Here is a 19,788-nt window from a genome sequence, read left to right as displayed (position 1 = left end):
CTTTGCTTTCTTGGTGAAATTGGGGTTTCTTAACTCAGGCCTACTGGTTTTAGGCCCAGAGTAAGATTTCAGCCCTTTCTGGCTAAAGCTGTCAGTCCTGTGTGTGTGTGTGTGTGGATTACTTCCCCTTTCTGGACTGCTTCCGGGGCGTGCATCCTCACAGTGCCTCCCCTCTGCTTCACTTCCCATCATGAATATTCAGAGCTGCAGTCCCTGAGCGCTCAGGTGGCCAAGAACAGCAAGGTGACTGAATGAAGCAAAGCCTGAAAGCCACTCAGAGGCACAGAGGACAGACCGCACCCCTGCCCTGTCCTCCGACCTCAGACCACAGGAGGGAGAGTCCTGGGGATCCTCCCGTGAACTGGGCATGTGTTCCGCTCGCCATGGAGCTCACGCCTTTCTCTATAATGTGTTGTCATCAGCATGTTGTTTCTGAAAGACAAGGAGCCCTTCTGTAGTCCCGGTCACAAAACACTGGGGCTCCTCAGCCTATGGGACACCCTGCTGAGAGCAGCAGTGCGGGCGTTGTGTGCCTCCACGCCGCCAGGCTCTCTCTATAGAGTTTGACGTCTGTAACGTATGTTCTCACCGTCGGCAGTGGTGCCAGAACACTGTCCATTCCAGGACGGGCTGAGTGATGCCCGGTGCGCGGCAGGTCTGCCCGTGCTGTGCAGACGGCGGTCCTTTCTCTCCTTTTGTGTGTGCGTGAAGGAGTCTAACATCATTCTTCAGGATTAGGGCTGGGTTTCTGCTCGTGTCTGTGAGGTAACTCCCGGTTTTTCCCCACTGGAAGAGCATCTCTTCAGCATTCCCCCTTCCCAGGAATCTCACTTAGACACTGCCAGCTGGTGGCAGGGGACACAGCCACCACACAGCTCCCGGGCCCACTGTCTGCACTACAGTCAGTGCTTCAGGATGGCTGCCCTCCCAGGGAGAGGGTCGGGGACGACGGGACGGTGTCGGATGAAGTCTGGACCCCGGCGCTGCGCTGGTTTCTAACAGCTTCGGCATCTCCAGCATCTCTGCCTCGTCGCGGATGTCTTCCTGCTTCTGGCGCTGGGCTGCTCTCCAGTGAGCACGATGCTGCTGTACGCCTGACTGGAGGCGCCCGGCGCGATCACCTCTCACAAGGAAGCCCCGCGAGCCTGACGGGATCCTTTTCAATGCATTATGGCTCATGCGGCCTCCCAGCTAAAGAAAAACAGGGATTTAGAAATCAATGCCGAGGAAGAGACTGAGAAAAAGAGGAAACACCGCAAACGGTCCCGGGATCGGAAGAAAAAGGTAGCTGTGTGTGTGTGTGCCACAGTGTGTTATCTTTGTGTCTGCGTCTCTCCAGCCGGCATCTGTGAGAGGGGCTCTTCTCACGTGCTGCGTGCAGGTGGGGAACCATGAGAAAGCCCGTGTCGGGACACGGCCGCAGGCTGGGCTCGGCTGGGGTGGCTTCTCTGCCGGGGCGCGGGGTGATGGCAACGCTGTGCGGCAGGCGTGCCTCTCTTTTAGAGACATGGTTGCACGCCAGGCACAGGTGTTGCCAGGAAGCAAAAGTACTTTCTTCACAGCCTGGTCAAGGTTAAATGGATTATGGGTGACTTAGGTTTTGCAGGGGAGGCCTGACAGGCAACCTTTCTGCTTCCTGGAGCTCCGTGTTGTGGAAAAGCCATGTTCTGTGTGCTGGACCTGTCTTTCCCAGGCAGCTCTGTGACCTTAAAGACACTGCTGAAAAGTCATTTCTTGCTCTCCCTTCTTGTTCCTCTTTCTTTGGCCTCCTGTCTCTGTGAGGCATGTTGAGTTGGGTTTTGCCATGAAATGAGCTGCTAGAAATAACTTTCCATCATAGTGCTACAATCAGAGATTTTTTTTTTTTTTTAAACCTGATGGGTGGGAGTAATGATTCTAAATGCAGGACTCCCATACCATGGATGGACCTGCAGACTTCAAGCAGGGATCACATGGGATTGAAATGTGGATGGCGAGGAGCATTGAGGACCCCCTCCCAATGCTTCAGTGCGGGGGGGGGGGAGAGAAGAGAGAGACTCTGGGCCAGTTGTGTTTTATTCTGACCAGTGACTGCTGACTGGGAGATATCTTTGCCCTTAAATACAACTCCTAGGGGCTGGCCAGTGAGTAGGGCTGCCAGAGGCCTTTGCTTATGTGGCAACTAATACAAATTGCCTGAAACTCTTTGATCTGAATATAGAAGTCAGATCGTAAAGCATTTTTATGCGTCTTTGTGAGAATTCCCAAGAGAAAGATCGTCTTAATTTGCTCTGAGCATTGAAGCATGTGCCTTGCAAATGACATGCAAATTTCCCCCACCGCAAGCGTCCACCTCTCTTCAGGAGGGACCACAGCTATTAGGAAAACCCCTGCCAGCTTCTTTGGACCTCAGCTGCATAGGGTAGGCCCTCTCCCTTCTGTGGCAGAGCAGGAGGAATCTGGAGGGCTGCAGTGATTTTGCTGCAACATGTTAAATATAGCTCCCACTCGGGTCTTTACATAAATAAACTTCTTGAATATATTTTCATGAAAGCACAGACTTGGGGTAAGGAATTCAGTGCAGGCTTGTCTCAGAATGCAGTGCAGCACTGTTGGAAATGACCACCTTTTGTCAGCTTCTAGTCTTGCTTTCTCCTATGAGGATGTGAGGGTGTCATGGGTGGCCGCTTGCCAAACGTCTCCTTCCCCACCCCACCATGCTCAGTGAGCTTCCAAGACACATAGGCGTAGGGGTGTATACCTTTGTAAAGATTCAGGGTTGTGACAAGGTTGATGCCAGGTTCTGTGGAGCAGTTTCCTGTAGCAGCAAGAACCAGCCTGCTACCTTTGTGTCCTGGTCCCCTGTTTGACTGGAAGCCACACGGGGAAGGGGCGAGGCAGAGGCGTTTCGGGACTCACTGAGCTTTATGTGCCGGGATGCTTTGTTGTGAGCACAGCAGTCTGTCCAATGTAAATCTCTTAGCAACCGAGGGGACAGGGAGAAATATCAATATCGTTGTGTGAGTGTGCAAGCTGACTTAGATCCAGAAAGTCGCTCCCAGGTGACACGTCCATTACCACTGTCGCTGTTGACTCTTAGCACAGATGGAGCAGCAGATTACCTGAGAGACTGTGAGCAGATTCAGTACTCATAGTCGCATTGCTCATGGGCAACTTTTAAGGTACAAGATTCAGTGACTTTGAAGACACAACCTAGATCTCCTTCTCATGTACAACCTTCATTCCCTATAAAGTAAATCATTTGACCTTTAGTTTCTTTTATCTTAACTTTCTTTTCAGAAGATTTTAAGTAAGGTCTGTGAACTACTTTGTTCCATATTGTCACCCCTCCCCCAATGCCAATGGGAAAAAGAAACCTGCTCTTAAATACTATTTTGTGGGTTAACATGGGTATATTTATTCATACGCAGAAATATCTTTTAGGATCATGTAGTTACGTAAAAGAAAGAGTGAGGACTCTCCCAAATCCAAAACAGAAAAGCTTAGGAAATATCTAGGTTACTACTATCGACTGTTAAATAAAAGACTATTTGGCCTACAAAGGGAGGAATTTGATCCATGGCCACTCTATAGTTTGAAGGAGCACAGGCTGACCCTTTCCTGACTATGTGAAAGAGACAGCGCCTTGTGGTTAGTACTATGTGCTGCAATCAAGTCATATTATGTAGGCAGATGTAACACCCGGTTCACATTTCATCAGATTTTAAAAAACCCAGTGAGTTACCCATTTGGTATTGGTATATTGGTGGCATATTTTAATATGTTAATCATAAACATGTGACTACCAGGTACACAAAAATGTAGAGAACTTCAAGGAATTTATAGCTAGTTGAATTTTAATAATGATATTTTATTCTTGGCACAAGAAGAGTTAAGAAAAAATAAAGCATTCTCCCCATTGGTTAAAAGACATCTAAATGGCTGGAGTCTTTTTTTTTTTTTCCTCTTGGGGGAGAGGGAGGTTCTGCTTGAGATGAGACCCAGGACCTGGCACATGCTCAGTGTGGGCTTGTTTTCTGCTGCAGTCTGGCTGGGAGAGCAAAAGAGTCTTTCATGAAGATCAGAGCCTATGCTCACCAGCGTACCTATAGGCACCTTACCCACACGTCCCCGTGGCCCTTCCCTGGTAAATCTTTCTTTGTCCCATCACAGGGCAGTCCTGGTGGGCTGCTCCGTTTGGCACCAGAGGAAGACAAGCCAAGGTTGGACAGAGCTCTTTGGGATGGGCGCTACTAGTTTCCCATCCTATGCACCTTGCAGAAAGGCTCTCTGTGTCCCTTCCTCCCAGATCCCCCTGAGTGTCAAACCCAAGTTCAGGGAAGTCTGAAATCACAAGGCACCTTGTGGTGGTGCCCACTGCAGCCCCTGCATGCCCTTCGCTACCACTGGCTAGGGTGCCTTGCTTCCTGCCCCACCCCCTGAACTGTGAAATGCGTTCCCATAGCAACCACTAGGTATCAAGGGAATGGCCTCTAACTTTTGCAATAAGTCATCTCTTAGCATACGAATATTTTTTGTTTCTATTTACAATTACCAGAAAGAACCTTGAAGGTCACTTGAGGAAGGTAACCTTTAAAAGGAGGCAGGGTGGAGTTTTCTGTTTCTTCATCCATGTAACCGACACAGTGCCAGACAGCGGGGGTAAAGTGGCACTTCCATGACGAGAAACCATCTCCGATTACTGGTATCATCAAGTTCGAATTATCCGTGGCAAAGAAGCTATGATAGTCATTCATTCATTCATCAGCAAACATGTATTGCATACAAAGCTAGACAAAGAATAGCAGCAACAGCACCGTAGCTCCTAAGAGAGGTGAGGGTGGTCACCCTCTATAAGGCATGAGTAGGCATCCCCAGGAGCCCACTGGGAGATGCCCCCAGTTGACAGAAATGGCCTCCGAGGTGCTCAGGATGGCTGCAGCAGGAGAGAATATTGGAGACAGGAAGGACAGGAGTGCCATGCTCTGAGCGATGGAAGCAGAGAGGCTCCGGGGATGTGTGGGGAGCAGACAGAATCAATTCTCATGGGTTGAAGGTCAGGGCGATGGCAGGGAGCAGAGCATGAACACCCATGTGCGCCATCTCACCAAGGCTGGCATGGTTCCCACTCACAGGAAGGAGAACCTTCCAAGGCTGCAGAATGCAGAGAGGACCATGAACAGCTTCGTGGTCTGAAGCCATCAGTTGCGTGTCACTGAGGTAGACAGCAGGAGTCGGAGCAATCAGGAAGCTTGGGTGGTGATCCAGGTTTGAGATACTGAGAGCCTGGACTGGGGACGCTGCACCGGTGGAGCAGGCGGTGTGGCACACAGGAGATAGCTAAGAGAAGTCTCAGTAGATCTTGGCAATGGCTCAGAGGTAGGACGCAAGAAGAAGTTGGAGTTTAGGGAAGCTGCCAAGCTCCTGGCCCGAAGGGGAAGGTGAGGAATTCTGTTTCCTGGATCTGCGTCTTGTCTCCCAGGACACTTGCTGACTGTGTACTGTGGACCAAGAAGGGCCTGGCTTGCCTTTGTAAGCAAGAGCTCACTGAATCATCCCAATAGCCTGACAGAGTGTCTTTTTATTTTCCCATGCTGCGGGTGAAGAAACTGAGTCATAAACTGACTGCTGGAGTCTCCACAGTAGCCAGGGTTAGAGGTTCAATGCCAACCTGGGCAGAGTCCACCTCTTACATCTGTCTTCTTCACTACCTCCTACCATGTGGGTAGCACGTGACATCCACACTCCCATAGCCCTCCATCTGAGTGGTCTTGGTTCAGGAAATCGTATAAATGACAACATGACTCAGGTACCTAAGGGCTCAAAGAATAGATTTTACTTCTCTAAGCATTCCAGTATTGAAGCCTGTCATTTTTATCAACTGCTATAAAGGATCTTAATGTTTTGCTTTAAAGTTCTGTCTTAAAAAAAATTAACAGGGAGCTGGCGTGATGGCTTAGTGGGTAAAGTGCTTGCCACACAAGTCTGAGGACCTGAGCTCTGATGCCCAGAACCCACATAATGCTGAATGTGCCAATACAAGCCTGTACCTCCAGATTTCCGGAAGTGGAGACAGGTGGCTCCCTGGGGCAGGCTGACTAGCTAGAACAGCTGAGTCTGTGAGCTCTGGGTGCAAGAAGAGATCTTGTCTCAGTGAATAAAGTGAAGAGTCATGGAGGGAGACGCCTGACCTCAGCCCCCGGCCACCATACGCTCGCGTACATACACCTGCACCCACGTCCTACACATGCAGACATGAACACGTGCACATTAAATTCGTAATTGTTCCAAGGTTAGGCATGAAAGTGGCCATCACTAGGACTTCAAAACACATGAGTGTAAAGGCAGTATACCAGTGTGTTAGGTGCTTGCTAGTAAGTCAGGCAGTATGATGAGGGATTCCCAGACATTATTAATTTTTCTCTATCTTCTCTGAAACAAGTATTTTCTACCCTCATCTTTTCATAGACAATATTTTCAAAGTAGTCTAACGTCCTATAGCTAGTCAACGATGGGTGTGGACACAGACTTGGGTGCTAGCGCTTTGACATCCACTGAGTTTAGTGTAATGAACCTCTCACAGTCTTGTTTAAGATCAAAGCAATTGAAGTTTGAAACAGATTTCAGAAGATGTGAACTCTGGTGGCTCTTGCTATAGCTGCCTGACACTTCCTGAGGTATGTAGGTATATATATAATGAATTAGCACTCTTTTTAATGTTTTTGGGTTTTTTTGTGTGTTTATTTTTATTTATTTGAGAGCGGCAGACAGAGGAAGAGGCAGAGAGAGAGAAAATGGGTGCCAGGGCCTCCAGCCACTGCAAATGAAGTCCAGATGCAGGCACTTCCTTGTGCATCTGGCTTACATGGGTCCTGGGGAATCGAGCCTTGAACAGAGGTCCTTAGGCTTCACAGGCAAGCGCTTAACTGCTAAGCCATATGCCCAGCCCACCTCCTGATATTTCATTGGCCGTGCTCATGCCTGGGTGCAATGGTGTAAGATGAGAGGCGGGGTGACCTTCATACTGCAGCAGCTGGACTTCTGTGGGACTGTGCAGACCCTTCTGCGATAGAGAACCTGCCTCGCTTCCTACTCTGTCACGTATAGAGACCTCAGGCATACAGGGAACCAAGTGTCTCTTAGCATATGTGATATTCTTTGCTATGGATGCGCTTGATTCACCTAGGAAACTGCGAGCTCTTTGTGGCCAGATGTTGATCATGAGTTTTGGCTGTGCTCTGACTATACTGGGGCTTGAGGGGCAGGTAGGGCGAGGAGGGGATGGCTGAGGGAATGGGGCTTTGAAAGGCAGTCTTGTGTTGTAATCAAGAGTATGGGCTACAGAATCCGCTTGTTGAGATTGGATTCTGGCATTATCACTTGGCTATATGACCTTGGGGAGGTTACTTGACCTGTCTGCGTCTTCATCTGAAAAATGAAGTCTCTTACAGTATCACCTACTCATAAAGTTCTAGTGAGATTTCAGTGAGTCAGTTTCACAACACAACTTGGCACAAAGAAAGAACCACACACTGTCGTTTGTTGCTGTCATTCAGAATCGACAGACAGGTGGACAGAAGGAGGGGATGGCATCCATCCTGGGCCTTCAGGAATTGTGCCAGTGAACTCAGGAAAACCCACAGGTCAGCTCCTGAGGAGCCCATCTGGCAGAAGTCTGTCTCCACACGACCACCCTTTAGCGAAGGGTGACGAAGAGCGGTGCTCCCACTTGGGGAGGCCTGTAAGCCGTGGCCTCGAGTACCCCACCCTTGATATGTGGGGAGAAGAGAGGGGATGAATAGGAATTATCAGCTGACGGGCTCTCTGTGTTCTGTTCTCTCAGAGTCCCTTTGTTCTCGATAGTTTTTCATTCCTCTGTTCATTAAAGAGTGTTAACACTCTTTTGCTACTTTGAGTTACCATTATGACCTGTGTTAGGTTCACATTAAGAATAAATTAAACATTTGTTAACACGTAAATGTTCAAATTTGGGGGGTTCATTTTGGTACCTGAGTAGTTACTGATAACTGTCTCATTGCTCTTCAAACCCATAGTCTTTTCTGCATGTTAGCTTTTTCAAGATGATGATGCTCATCTGCTTTGTTTGATTGAATCTCAACACAGTAAAATGTTAACTTTTCATACGTATGAGAGAAAAAAGCAGGGTTCAACAGGAGTGTCTTGCCAGTTAAGATTATTAGAAAGGTGTATATTCCTATCCCATCTTGCCAGCATCTTTTCTTATGATAGCAGGTTGTGCAGTGACCTGATGCCTATCTTTGGGTAGTACTGGTAACAGTCAGGAGGGGACTCATTGGCCCGCCCTATATGATTCTTGAGGCAGTTTGCTGCATTCTATGAAGTAGATTGTTTTTGGCTTTTGAGTTCTTTACCTTAATAGTTCTGGTGGATTTCCTATGTGCTTGGTTCCTTCTGCACCCTTCGTCTTACTCAAATGTCTGTCAGCATGGTGCAGTGATTTAGTGTTCGCTACAGGGATACAGCCATCAACCACAGCTGACGTCTGTGACACAGCTTACCCCAGGTCACACAACTATGGTCTGGACACGTTTTCCTAGGGTTCTCACTAATGGACACCAAAAGTCATTTCCCACATCAAGAGAAAAATTATCACTTTTAGAATTTGAAAGTTAAATAACTATCTTTTTAAATTTAGCTGCAAGATTTAGAAATTGTATAAATGATTATATTTCACAGTGCACTTTTGCACTTAAAATAATTTTAAGTGGAATTTAGTCACTGGACAAAGGTGTGGGCTTCCATATATTGAGATAAAGGCTCAGTATTGAAGGAGGTTATCCAGGTAAATAGATCGGGGACTTCTGTTCTTACCTGTCAGGTCTATAGCTCATGTTTTTGCAGAATTGTCTAGAACCACAGTGGACAAAGAGCTGTCAGGCTTGTGTCGTAAAGGATGAGAAAGAGAGCGAGCCCATAGGAGGTCTGACTGGAAGGCAGTTCCAGGTCCTCTGGGTGCTGGATGTTAGAAACACGAGCACATTTCTACTTCATATGGAGCAACCCCTACAAACCCTGTGTTGTCAGTCATTGGAATACTATTATTTTACCTCATTGAAATAGAGTTTTGTATGAAACCCATGCAGCTGAAGAACATATGATAGCATGGGAAATTTCAGCGCAATGAAAAGCATTGAGAAAGGGGGTAATCAGTGTAGAAAAGTCTCCGGGGAGGGAGGATGAATACTACAAACTATGACAGTGGGCTGGTGTCCGTTCATAGCAAAGCCCGTGCTGATTAGCTCTGTGTCCTGGCACTAGGGTTCTTGGGGCCCCAATTTCCGTATTGATCAGGCAGGGGTATTCACTTTTGTGGACACACTGGTAAAGCATCTCATCTTGCCTCGTTCCTGGAATCAAATGCATACTTAGCAAGGGTTCCCAGCTTCCTTTGGTATGACATGACTCTCAAATAGAATTGACTGGCTGAGCCAAGGAGAAAATGGAGGAACTGAGAGAATGTGAGTGCACTTTTAGCAACTTCTGAACCTCATAAGTATTCAGAAAATTGTCTCCTGAATTGATTGGATAAATTGAATTTTGCTAATGATCTCCCACTCTCACATAACCATTCGAATCCAGTTCTTGGTACCCTTTCCCTCAGCCCCTGGGGGAATTCAGTCCATCATTTTGAGCCTACATTTTCCATTCCTTCAGTTACCCGTTACAGTGCTGGTCAGCAGGTGGGTATTAAAGGAAGCTTAAGAAAGATGTGCACAGATAGGGGAGTATCAAGTAACTCTCTGAACAAGTAAACTTCATTTTGTAGGCTGGATAACCACATGTAGGAAAATGAAACAAGACACACTCATCTCTCCATACACAAAAATCAAGTCTGAATGGATTAAAGACTTCAATGTAGGTTAAGCAGAAATGCTGAGAGATTTGTGAAACAAAAAGTAGTGACTTGGTCTAATTGAGATTTGACGCTGTAGTATATATACTATGATTAGCAATAAGAGACAAAATTTCTTTTGCAGTATATCTATAAGATATGGCAAATACATAAGTTAGATACAGCTCATTCCCAACCAATTTATCACCCTTTTGGGCACTAGGGTCACAATAGAGAGACTGAAGGAGAAACAATGGATGGACTGATGTATGATTCCTGGTTTCTGAGCCCAAAGTGATACAGGTTGTAACCAGTACAGCTCTTCCTCCCAACTTTCTCAGAAAGCTGTTTTCTAGAGCCTCTAAAATTTTCAGTCACACACAGAAGTTGCTGTACACCAACCGGATTGGTTCACTTCCATAGTCCACTTCCTAGAGTGACCCGTGTTTGTATATTCCCTTTCACCTTAAACCCAACAGACCCAAGATCAGTGTCTGCTACCTGCATGTCTTTGCACAGATGTTTTTACTATAGACTCCATGTGCTTTTTTTTTTTCATAAAGGAAAAATGTGGGCTGGGGAGATGGATCAGGGATTAAATGCACTTGCTTGCAAAGCCTATTGGTTTCCATTCAGTTCTCCAGTACTCATAAGCCAGATGTAGCAAGAAACCCTGTCATGTTCACACTGTCTCTCTCTCTCTCTCTCTCTCTCTCTCTCTCTCTCTCTCACACACACACACACACACACATATGCATACTTATACGTGTTCTTGCACACATGGACACACAAATGCATGCTCTTACTCATACATACTCTCATGTATACATATAGTAAAAGTAGGGAAATGCATAGCAACAGTATGCGACATGGAATTGACTCATTCTTTCCTTTCTTGAGCCCTGAATCTTCAAACTGGGCAGTCAGATATGCTGGTGAATGAAGTAAGCTCTTGTATTGAATCCTTATGACCTGGGTATCATGTTCCCAACTTCCTGGATGAGGAAAGTTACACTCAGAAAATTTCAACAGCTTGCTTAAAGTGGCACGATTATTTAGTGTGAAATGGGGATTTAAACCAGGTCAGTCTGGTCCCCTGCCCCATGCCTTTCATGCAGTTCCACACCTAGAGTGACCACTTGGATCATCCTGGTCACCAAATACTGTCCCAAACCTAGAGAGGTATGTCCTTTGTGGACCTTGAAATGTCATGCGAGGGTCTCCATACTAGAAAATCCCTAACGTCCCTATGAACCTGCTTACTGTTGACATGATCCTGAGAGAATAGTGCAGGATGGAGTTGCTGAGACAGAGGGCGAGAAACACGCACACACTTAACACCTTGACTGAACCTCACATCACTGCATTTCCTGTAAGTGGATCAGGTAAAATGGATTGAAAATCCATCTTAGCTAAGAAGACCATCATATCAATGGAAAAGAGATTTAAACAAAATAAACTCCCAGAATGTTTTGAGTCTGTGTATGTGTGTGCATACAGAGGTCACAGGACATCCTCCAGCATCTCTCCTTCATTGAGCCAGGGTCTTTGGTCGTTCACCACTGCATACGCCAAGCTGGGTGTCCTGTGAGGGGCAGGTGAAGGTCCTCCCACCCCCGCCTGCCATCTTACTCTGAAGTACAGATGCTTTCACAGGTGCTGGTATCTGAACTCAGCTCATCAGTTATGCAGCAAACACTTTATCTCCCAGGCCCATGTTGGTATTTTTAAAATTTATTTACTTGAGAACAACAGACAGAGTGAGAAAGACACAGATAGATAGATAGATAGATAGATAGATAGATAGATAGATAGATAGATAGATAGAGAATGGGCATGCCAGGGCCTCCAGCAAACAAACTCCAGATAACTCCAGATGCATGTGCCCCTTGTGCATCTGGTTTACATAGGTTCTGTGGAATCGAGCCTTGAACCAGGGTCCTTAGACTTTACAGGCAAGTGCTTAACTGCTAAGCCATCTCTCTAGTCCCCCATGTTGGTATTTTTGAAGATAAGTGGCATATAATTTTGTGTTACCTGGCTTTCCTTTTTTTTTTTAAATAAGTCTATTCCCACATGCACCAAAGCTTTTCATTTTGTACTTCAAATTTTTTATGAGAAAACTGTAGAAGTTGACTTTTGAAGAACTGTTTTGGGACTCAACACAGACAGCTTTTCAAAGTGCAAATTAGAAATCAGCAACATGTAGAAGGGTAAGAACATGGCCTCGACATCAGCTGATGACGCAATGTGAAAACTGAATGGTGAGGACTCCGCCGGACTCCTGCCATGAAAGAGCTCATAGTCTTCATGAACGGTTTTTTGTTTTTTTCCCCTTTATTTGAGGGAGGGAAATCATATAACATTGGAGTTTAAAAAAAATTGATTATTCAAGCTTAAGTGTTTTTAGGCTTTTTGCAAGCCTCCTTTTGCCGGACATGTCAGGTTTAGTTGACAGTAATAGAACCATTCCCACTTTTGGCCAATGAGAGAAACTAGCCTGAAATTAGACATGGAATTTACAGGTAGTAGTGAGCAACCAGCAGAGGCAGAACCCATGGCCATTAGGTGCCAATCCCGCCCCTGTGAAGGATTGTGAGTTTCACTCCCCTATAGCCATGTAAGATCTTCCTGCATAGAGAAACCTTTTACTTTTATTCTGTTCTGTTTCATTGTCTACTCTCTTTTTATATCATTCTCATATCTCTTGTCACCATGGATGACATTTGTTTTATAAATAGCCAAAAAGTGAATTTTAAATAATGGTGCATGACTTGAGCCTTGTTTTATCTGCAATTCAAGGGTGTGTGTATGACGGGGGATTGGTAAGCATTGGCACTCAGCACAGAGCCATTTAACTCGGGTACACAAAAGTCATAGTGGATCTTAGCAGTCGGGACTTGCAGCCTAGGATGCATCACTGATCAAAACCATGAACTTGGAGGGGCTCGGTGGGTAAAGAAGCTTGCTTGCAAAACCTACCAGCCCGAGTTCAATTCCTAAGCCACCTATGTAAGCCAGATGTAAAAACTGGCCCAAGTGTCTTAAGGTTCATTTGCAGTGGCAAGAGGCCGGGCGTGCGCACATGCACACATGCACACACAAAATAATTAAAACATCTGTATAGAGGGAGGGAGAGAGAAGGTGGGTACATCAGGGCCTCTTGGCACTGCAAATGAACTCCAGATGCATGCACCACTTTGTGCAACTGGCTTTATATGGCTACTGAGGAATTGAACCTGCACCATCAGGCTTTGCAAGCAAGAACCTTAACCACTGTAACCATCTTTCCAGCCCCAAATAAAAAAACAAATTAAACAACCATGAACTTGAACAATGTGTTTGTTCCAATGTCCAGTCCTCTTATTCCTGGCCACATGGCTGCTAATGGCTGGAGGGAGAACTTAGCCCATTTCTTAAGTCACCAGATGCCCTCACTTTGCCCTGCTCTGTTGCCTCTTCATAGTGATCTACTCACCCTTGGTACAATGGTAAGTCACTGCAACTTGACTCAGTAACTAAGTCAGTGATAAGTATATTTACTGTCAGCACGCCCAGCACATTTGCCTGCCCTTCAGTAACAGGACAATAACCATATCGATGATACGAATGCTGAGATGCTTCCTTTCCATCCTTGGGAGCATGGCCATCGTTAACGATGGCTGCCTTGCTATGCCTGTTCAGCTGGAATCAGGCTCGGCTATGTAAAAATAAATGGTTTCATTACGCACATTTATTCATCCGCATTTATTCCAGATAGAGTTAATTTATTAAGCTGGGAATCCAGGCGTATGAAGCTCACACATTGGCTTGTCTTTATTACTAGGGAATTTGGGATCTTGAATCTCAATTCCACACTGTGATTCATTTCAAAAGGTTTTGAATGTGCCACATCTTATCTGAAACTGGATCCTTGAGAATGACCAGGAAGACACTTACAGTACGTGTTTCTGGCTGGAAATATTGCTCCGTGGTGGAGCATGCTCAAAGCCCTGTGTTCATGCCAGATGTGAGTTAGGGAAGGGACTCGAGGGACAGAAGGAAGGAAGAAGAAAGGGAAGGGAGGAAGGGAGGTAAGGAAGGAAGGAGAGGGAGAAGGAAGAAAAGGCATGCTTCTCTGTGTGTGTTCCAGCCTGGCCAGTGGGGGCCCTGGTTCCCCTCCCACTGTCCTGCCCCTTGGCAGAGGGAGTGAGGCTTCCCTCTTGATCTCATGTGTGTGAATCCAAATGTTGGTTTGGGTCTGAGCTTTCAATGAAGGCGCCTTATTTTCAGTTGTCATGACATATCCCATTGCATTTTCCATGGTATGAGGTGACATGCTGTGGCTGTCCCCTTGGCTTGTGACGGGCATTATGTTTTTCTTTGCATTCTGGTGGATAAGGCGGGTTTCGTTGGTGGCTGACAAGCAGGCACACTCTTGTATGCATTTGGCATTCTCGGGTTTGACCTGCTTTCCCGACACTGCATTTCTGCTTTAGAATCTAAATTATTAATATGATGTGTGCTCTGTCTGCTCAAACAGCTCAATCTGCCCTGGTTTTTTTTTTTTTTTTTAAAGCACTGCTGAGGATCTCTGAAATAACAGGAAAACTGACTTGTGGGGGCTCTGAGGGATGAGGGAGAGAGCCTGGGCAGGAGCTGTGCACCCAGACAGGCCTGGACTGCAAGCCTAACAAGTACCACATTCTCCATGGCATTTGAGGTCTGATTCAGGAACCTCTTGGGTCTCTTGCCCTCAATCATAACACCTACCACAAAGAGATGTGAGGGACACCAAATTAAATTGAACTTGAAGTGGCTGGCACAAGGCAGTGATTCACCGATGTTAAGTCCTCCCATTTCCCCAATCCTGCCTTTCCCCCGGCATGAGTGAACGAGATGAGAACTTGTCTTCTGCTAGGCATGGTGCGGGGGGAGGGCTTCCAAGAATGAGGGCAGTACAGTGCTTGAAGGGAGTCGGAGCCAGGGCCAATACGTAGTGAGAACACTGCGTGTGTGTTTACATACTCCCTCTCCTTCAACATATATACACGTTTCCCTTGCACTTTCCTGACACCCACCCACAGGATTGTATGTATCTGTAGTAGTTACTTTCTCACTGCTGGGACAAAACTCCAGCCCAGATGCACCTTCTGTAAGGAAACAGCTTATTTGCAGCTGACAGGTTCAAGGGTAAATATCACCATGGCAAGGGAAAGCACTGCAGGAGCAGACAGCTGGGTGTCACCTGTCCACAGCAGAAGGGAGGGAATGGAGTGAGCTGTGTGTGGCAAACAGGGCTGGGCTAGAAGACCCAAAGGCCTGCCCCAGTGACACACCTCCTCCAGCATGGTTCCCCCAGCCGCAGATTAAGTTGGAGGCTTTATCACAAGTGCACAAGGCTATGGGGGGACGTTTTTATAATCAAACTGTCTGTCTGAGACTGACTTAATATGATTATCTCTAGTTCATTTTCCTGAAAAATCACTTAATTTATTACTTTATTATGGTTAAAAATATTCCATGGTAGGGCTGGAGAGGTGACTTAGCAGTTTAGGTGCTTACCTACAAAGCCTAATGTGGTGGTTTGATTCAGGTGTCCCCCATAAACTTAGATGTTCCGAAACTAGGTTCCCAGCTGATAGAGGTCTGGGTATTAATGCCTCCTGGAGGGAGTGTATTGTTGGGGGCTGGCTTATGGATGTTATAGCTAGTTTTCCCATGCCAGTGTTTGGCATACTCTCCTGTTGCTATTGTCAACCTTATATTGGCCAGGGAGTGATGTCCACCCTCTGCTCATGCCATCATTTCCCCCTGCCATTGTGGAGCTTCCCCTCAAGCCTGTAAACCAAAATAAACCTCTTTTTCCAGAAGCTGCTCTCAGTTGGGTGATTTCTACCAATAATGTGAACCTGACCACAGCAGTACCGGGAGTGGGGTTGCTGCTAGACACCTGACTGTGTGGCTTTGGCCTTTTGGAGCTGACTTTCAAGAGGAATGTGAAAGGATTTAAAACCTTGGCCTAAAAGATGTCTTGCAGTGCTGTAAGTACAGCTTGATGGACTATTCTGGTCAGAGTTGAAAGACATGAATGCAGTAAGAACTATGGACTGTGAGGTTTGGCTTATGAGGGTGAGAAAGAGCTTTGCTTGGACTGGGCTAGCAGTTTGTGTGAGGCTTGCTGTTATGCCCGTGTCCTGAGGAGTCATGCGGAGTTGTTTTGCATAGAAGTGAACTGGTATGATTAGAAGGATATGGCACAGAAATAAAAATCTTCGGGTCTAAATTGCTGCCCCTTTACCTGCAAATTGTTTGAGAGATTACAACCTTTGAGACTGGGCTAGCTGACCTGCAGTGGGGTAACAGGAAGAAGGTAGACTCTTTTGATGGGGCCTGAATGCTCAAGGAGTGTCCTGTTCTTCAAAGTCTGCTTTATTCGCCCCGGATTAACAAATTGGCACCCTTCCTGGTATTGTGGAGTACAAGAAAGGCTGGAAAGAGGGTCACTGAGTTTGCAACACGGTCTTGTGCTTTAGAAATGGTCATGGGCAGTGTGAAGCTGGTTGGTGAATACCTGCATGGAGACCCCGTGGGTCCATGAGGATGATCTGTGGATTGCAGTGGAGATGCCGGGACCACGAGGTGGCTGCCAAGTAGAGCTGCCAGCCCCAGTGAAGTTTCCCAGGACTGTGAGTAGCCTAGCTGGAGGGGCGGAATTGGAATGCCAGAGACTTGTTGCTGGTTAGAATTATCAGACTTGGAGACTTGTCACTGGCTACAATTGTTGGATTTGAAGCTACAGAGTTTGATATTTGCCCTGGTTCTTTTAAATCTTGTATTGGTTGAATATTTCTTTGCCATGCCATCTTTTGCAGTGTGAATGTTTATTCTGTGCCATTATGGGTTTTGTGAGGCAATTTTTTGGTATTATGGCTCAGTTACAAGATCTTAGACTATGGGGATGTTTGAACATCATTGGGATTGATAAAAATTATGGGTACTTTTAAAGTTGGGCAGAATGCATTGTATTTTACATCATGTATGGATATCAGTTTATGGGCGCCAGGGGTGGAATGTGGTGGTTTGATTCAAGTGTCCTCCATAAACTTAGATGTTCTGAAGCTAGGCTCCCAGCTCATAGAGATCTGGGTATTAATGCCTCCTGGAGGGAGTGTAGTATTGGGGGCTGGCTTATGGGTGTTAGTAGCCAGTTTCCCCATGTCAGTATTTGGCACTCTCTCCTGTTGCTATTGTCCACCTTCTGTTGGCCAGGGAGTGATGTCCACCCTTTGATCATGCCATCATTTTCCCCTGCTATTGTGGAGCTTCCCCTTGAGCATGTAAGCCAAAATAAACCTCTTTTTCCTAGAAACTGCTCTTAGTTGGGTGATTTCTACCAGCAATGCTAACCTGACTGCAGAACCAAAGGACCCATGTTTGACTCTCCAGGTCCCATGTAAGCCAGACACACAAGGTGATTCATGCACAGGGTCACACATGTGCTTTAGATGGTGCATGTGTCTGGAGTTTGACTACAGTGGCTGGAAGCTCTGAGTAGTACTTTCCCTGTCCTCACTCCCCCTCCCCTGCATAAAAAAAGAACAACCTGAGGGCTGGAGAGATGGCTTAGCGGTTAAGCACTTGCCTGTGAAGCCTAAGGACCCCGGTTCGAGGCTCGGTTCCCCAGGTCCCACGTTAGCCAGATGCACAAGGGGGCGCACGCGTCTGGAGTTCGTTTGCAGTGGCTGGAGGCCCTGGCGCACCCATTCTCTCTCTCTCTCCCTCTATCTGTCTTTCTCTCTGTGTCTGTCTCTCTCAAATAAATAAATAAATAATTTAAAAAAAAATAAAAGAACAACCTGTTGGGTTTGCTTCAAAAAATGAGAAAAAAATATTCCATTGTGTGTACACACCACCTTTTCTTTATCCTTCCCTCTGCTGATAGACACCTAGGCTGGCCCCATAGCTAAGCTGCTGTGAACAGGGCTGCAGTAAGTGCTATGAGCACGTGTAAGAGCATTATTTCAGTCGGAAGGACATGTGGACTGGGGCAGTGTTGGCTCTGGTTCCAGAGAGGTGACATGGCTTTCCTCTGGACACCTGGCATGGTGCTTGCTGTCGGCGCAGCACCCAGCCCCTAGCAGAAGCGTCTCCATCAGGGCAGAGCTTGTCTCAGTGCCTCCTCCCCTCCGCAGGCCTTCTCACACAGACCCTTGAGCTCCTGGACTCCCAGACCAAAACCCGCCTGCAGAAAACTTGTCTGCGAAAGTTGGTTTTTGATGATTCTCAGAGGAGAGCTTCGGAGCTCTGGCTTGACAGGCACATTCCCAGAGACAACTAGAGACACACAGGCCACTTCAGCAGATGTTTGTTTCTTGCTGACTATTGACTGTCAAAGATTACTTTAAAAACTTTTGACAGGGGCTGGAGAGATGGCTTAGCGGTTAAGTGCTTGCCTATGAAGTCTAAGGACCCTGGTTCAAGGCTCGATTCCCCAGGACCCACATTAGCCAGATGCACAAGGGGGCACACGTGTCTGGAGTTCGTTTGCAGTGGCTGGAGGCTCTGGCATGCCCATTCTCTCTCTCTGTCTGTCACTCAAATAAATAAATAAAATTAAACAAAAATTTTTTAAAAAACAACTTTTGACAGTACTTAATACCTGTTCTGCCATTTTCTCTCTCTGCTTGATTACTTGTGATTTCCTAGGGCATTCTTGTGTGTTGTGTCTTCTTTGTTCTTCCCATTTATAATTATCCAGTACAGAAACATGGCTGGTAGCATTTTGCAATGTAATGTTCAATGTATTTTCTGTGCATATATAATCTTAGATTCCTCTTTTCCTTCTCTCTATCTTCCCTCCCCCATTCATTTGAACAGAGATGGAGGAAAAATAGCATCTCGTGTTTTATAACCTCATTTTTCCCCTAAAATTTAAACTAAAAATATAATTTGAACATAAAATATACATGAACGTATATTGCTTTAACAAATATATTTCTGTAAGTCTTAAGTGGATCCATAGCACTCTGATTTTTAAATGTATCCACTAATCTATTTCTATAGTTACACAATTTCAGTTCTTGTTATTGTAAAAATAAATAAATAAATCACACAGGTTGATACCATTCCATGTTCTTAAACTGGAGTGTTCTCAAACTCTGCCTTCCTGACATTGGGGTCATTTCTTCAGCATGTGCTTCAGGCCCACCCACAAGTCTTCCAGCTGACCCAAGTTCTAGTCCACGTAAGTACCTGGTGCTTGCTGATTATAGTGCTGGGGCTGCACAGTCCCCGTCTCGATGGCGCTCACGTCCCCAGCCCGTGGCGTGGCCGTCTTTCCAGCGCCAGCCTCAGTCTTGCTTTGCTTGGCTCCCTTCTTCCCCCCTCACTAGAATCTGTAATCCTGGTTTTAGAGCTCATCTAGAATCCCTCCTTCCAAAACAGTGGTTTTCCATAACTGGTAGTGATTGTCTCCCTCTTACCTGTTCTTTTACAACTGTTTGTACTGGAAAGATTAGAATAGTCTTTATGGACTTAGAGTTTTCTATGACGATATCTAGATGAAAACAGTTCCAAGTATTTATTTTGAATCTTGGCGGGGAGCTTACATGTGAACATGAGTCCTTTTGCCTTGTCAGCTTAATGTTGAAGACCCAAAACATTAGTCCCTAGAGGCCTTACCAGCTCCAGAAAGTTGTATGCTCCTGAGACACTGCATGCCTTGGGCTGGACCATATTGCTGGCAGTGCCCCTTTCCTAAGCATGCTCAGTGCTGTCCTGTTGAGTGAACAAAGGATGGCAGGTCTGGTGTTTCCCTCCCATCCCCCATCCCCTGGGCTACACCTTCTCCATCTTCCAATAGATCAGATGAGGATCTTTTAGAATAGTGACCCTGGCTAGGGAACAGAAGAGAGCACATATCATATGGTCCTGGAGTAGTGGGACATCCTGGC

The 19,788-nt window shown here is 46.2% G+C and overlaps 1 protein-coding gene across 8 annotated transcripts in view; it reads left to right on the top strand.

The window, feature by feature from the left end:
- Window positions 1–241: 241 nt before the first annotated feature.
- The window catches only part of Ank3 (ankyrin 3), a 312,648-nt gene continuing 293,101 nt past the window's right edge, over window positions 242–19,788 (top strand). For 3 of the 8 annotated variants that reach the window (XM_045137121.1, XM_045137120.1, XM_045137119.1), the window contains exon 1: window positions 242–1,284. In XM_045137121.1, the coding sequence (XP_044993056.1) occupies window positions 1,171–1,284 (114 nt within the window). In that variant the 5' untranslated portion in view covers window positions 242–1,170. The remainder of the gene's footprint in view (window positions 1,285–19,788) is intronic. The other 5 variants (XM_045137124.1, XM_045137125.1, XM_045137123.1 and 2 more) reach the window with 3 other exon arrangements.

This window comes from Jaculus jaculus, chromosome 18 (genome assembly GCF_020740685.1).
Source record: "Jaculus jaculus isolate mJacJac1 chromosome 18, mJacJac1.mat.Y.cur, whole genome shotgun sequence".
NCBI classification, from domain to species: Eukaryota; Metazoa; Chordata; class Mammalia; order Rodentia; family Dipodidae; genus Jaculus; species Jaculus jaculus.
Note: the sequence above shows the minus strand (reverse complement) of the source record. Positions and strands in the feature narration are given on the sequence as shown.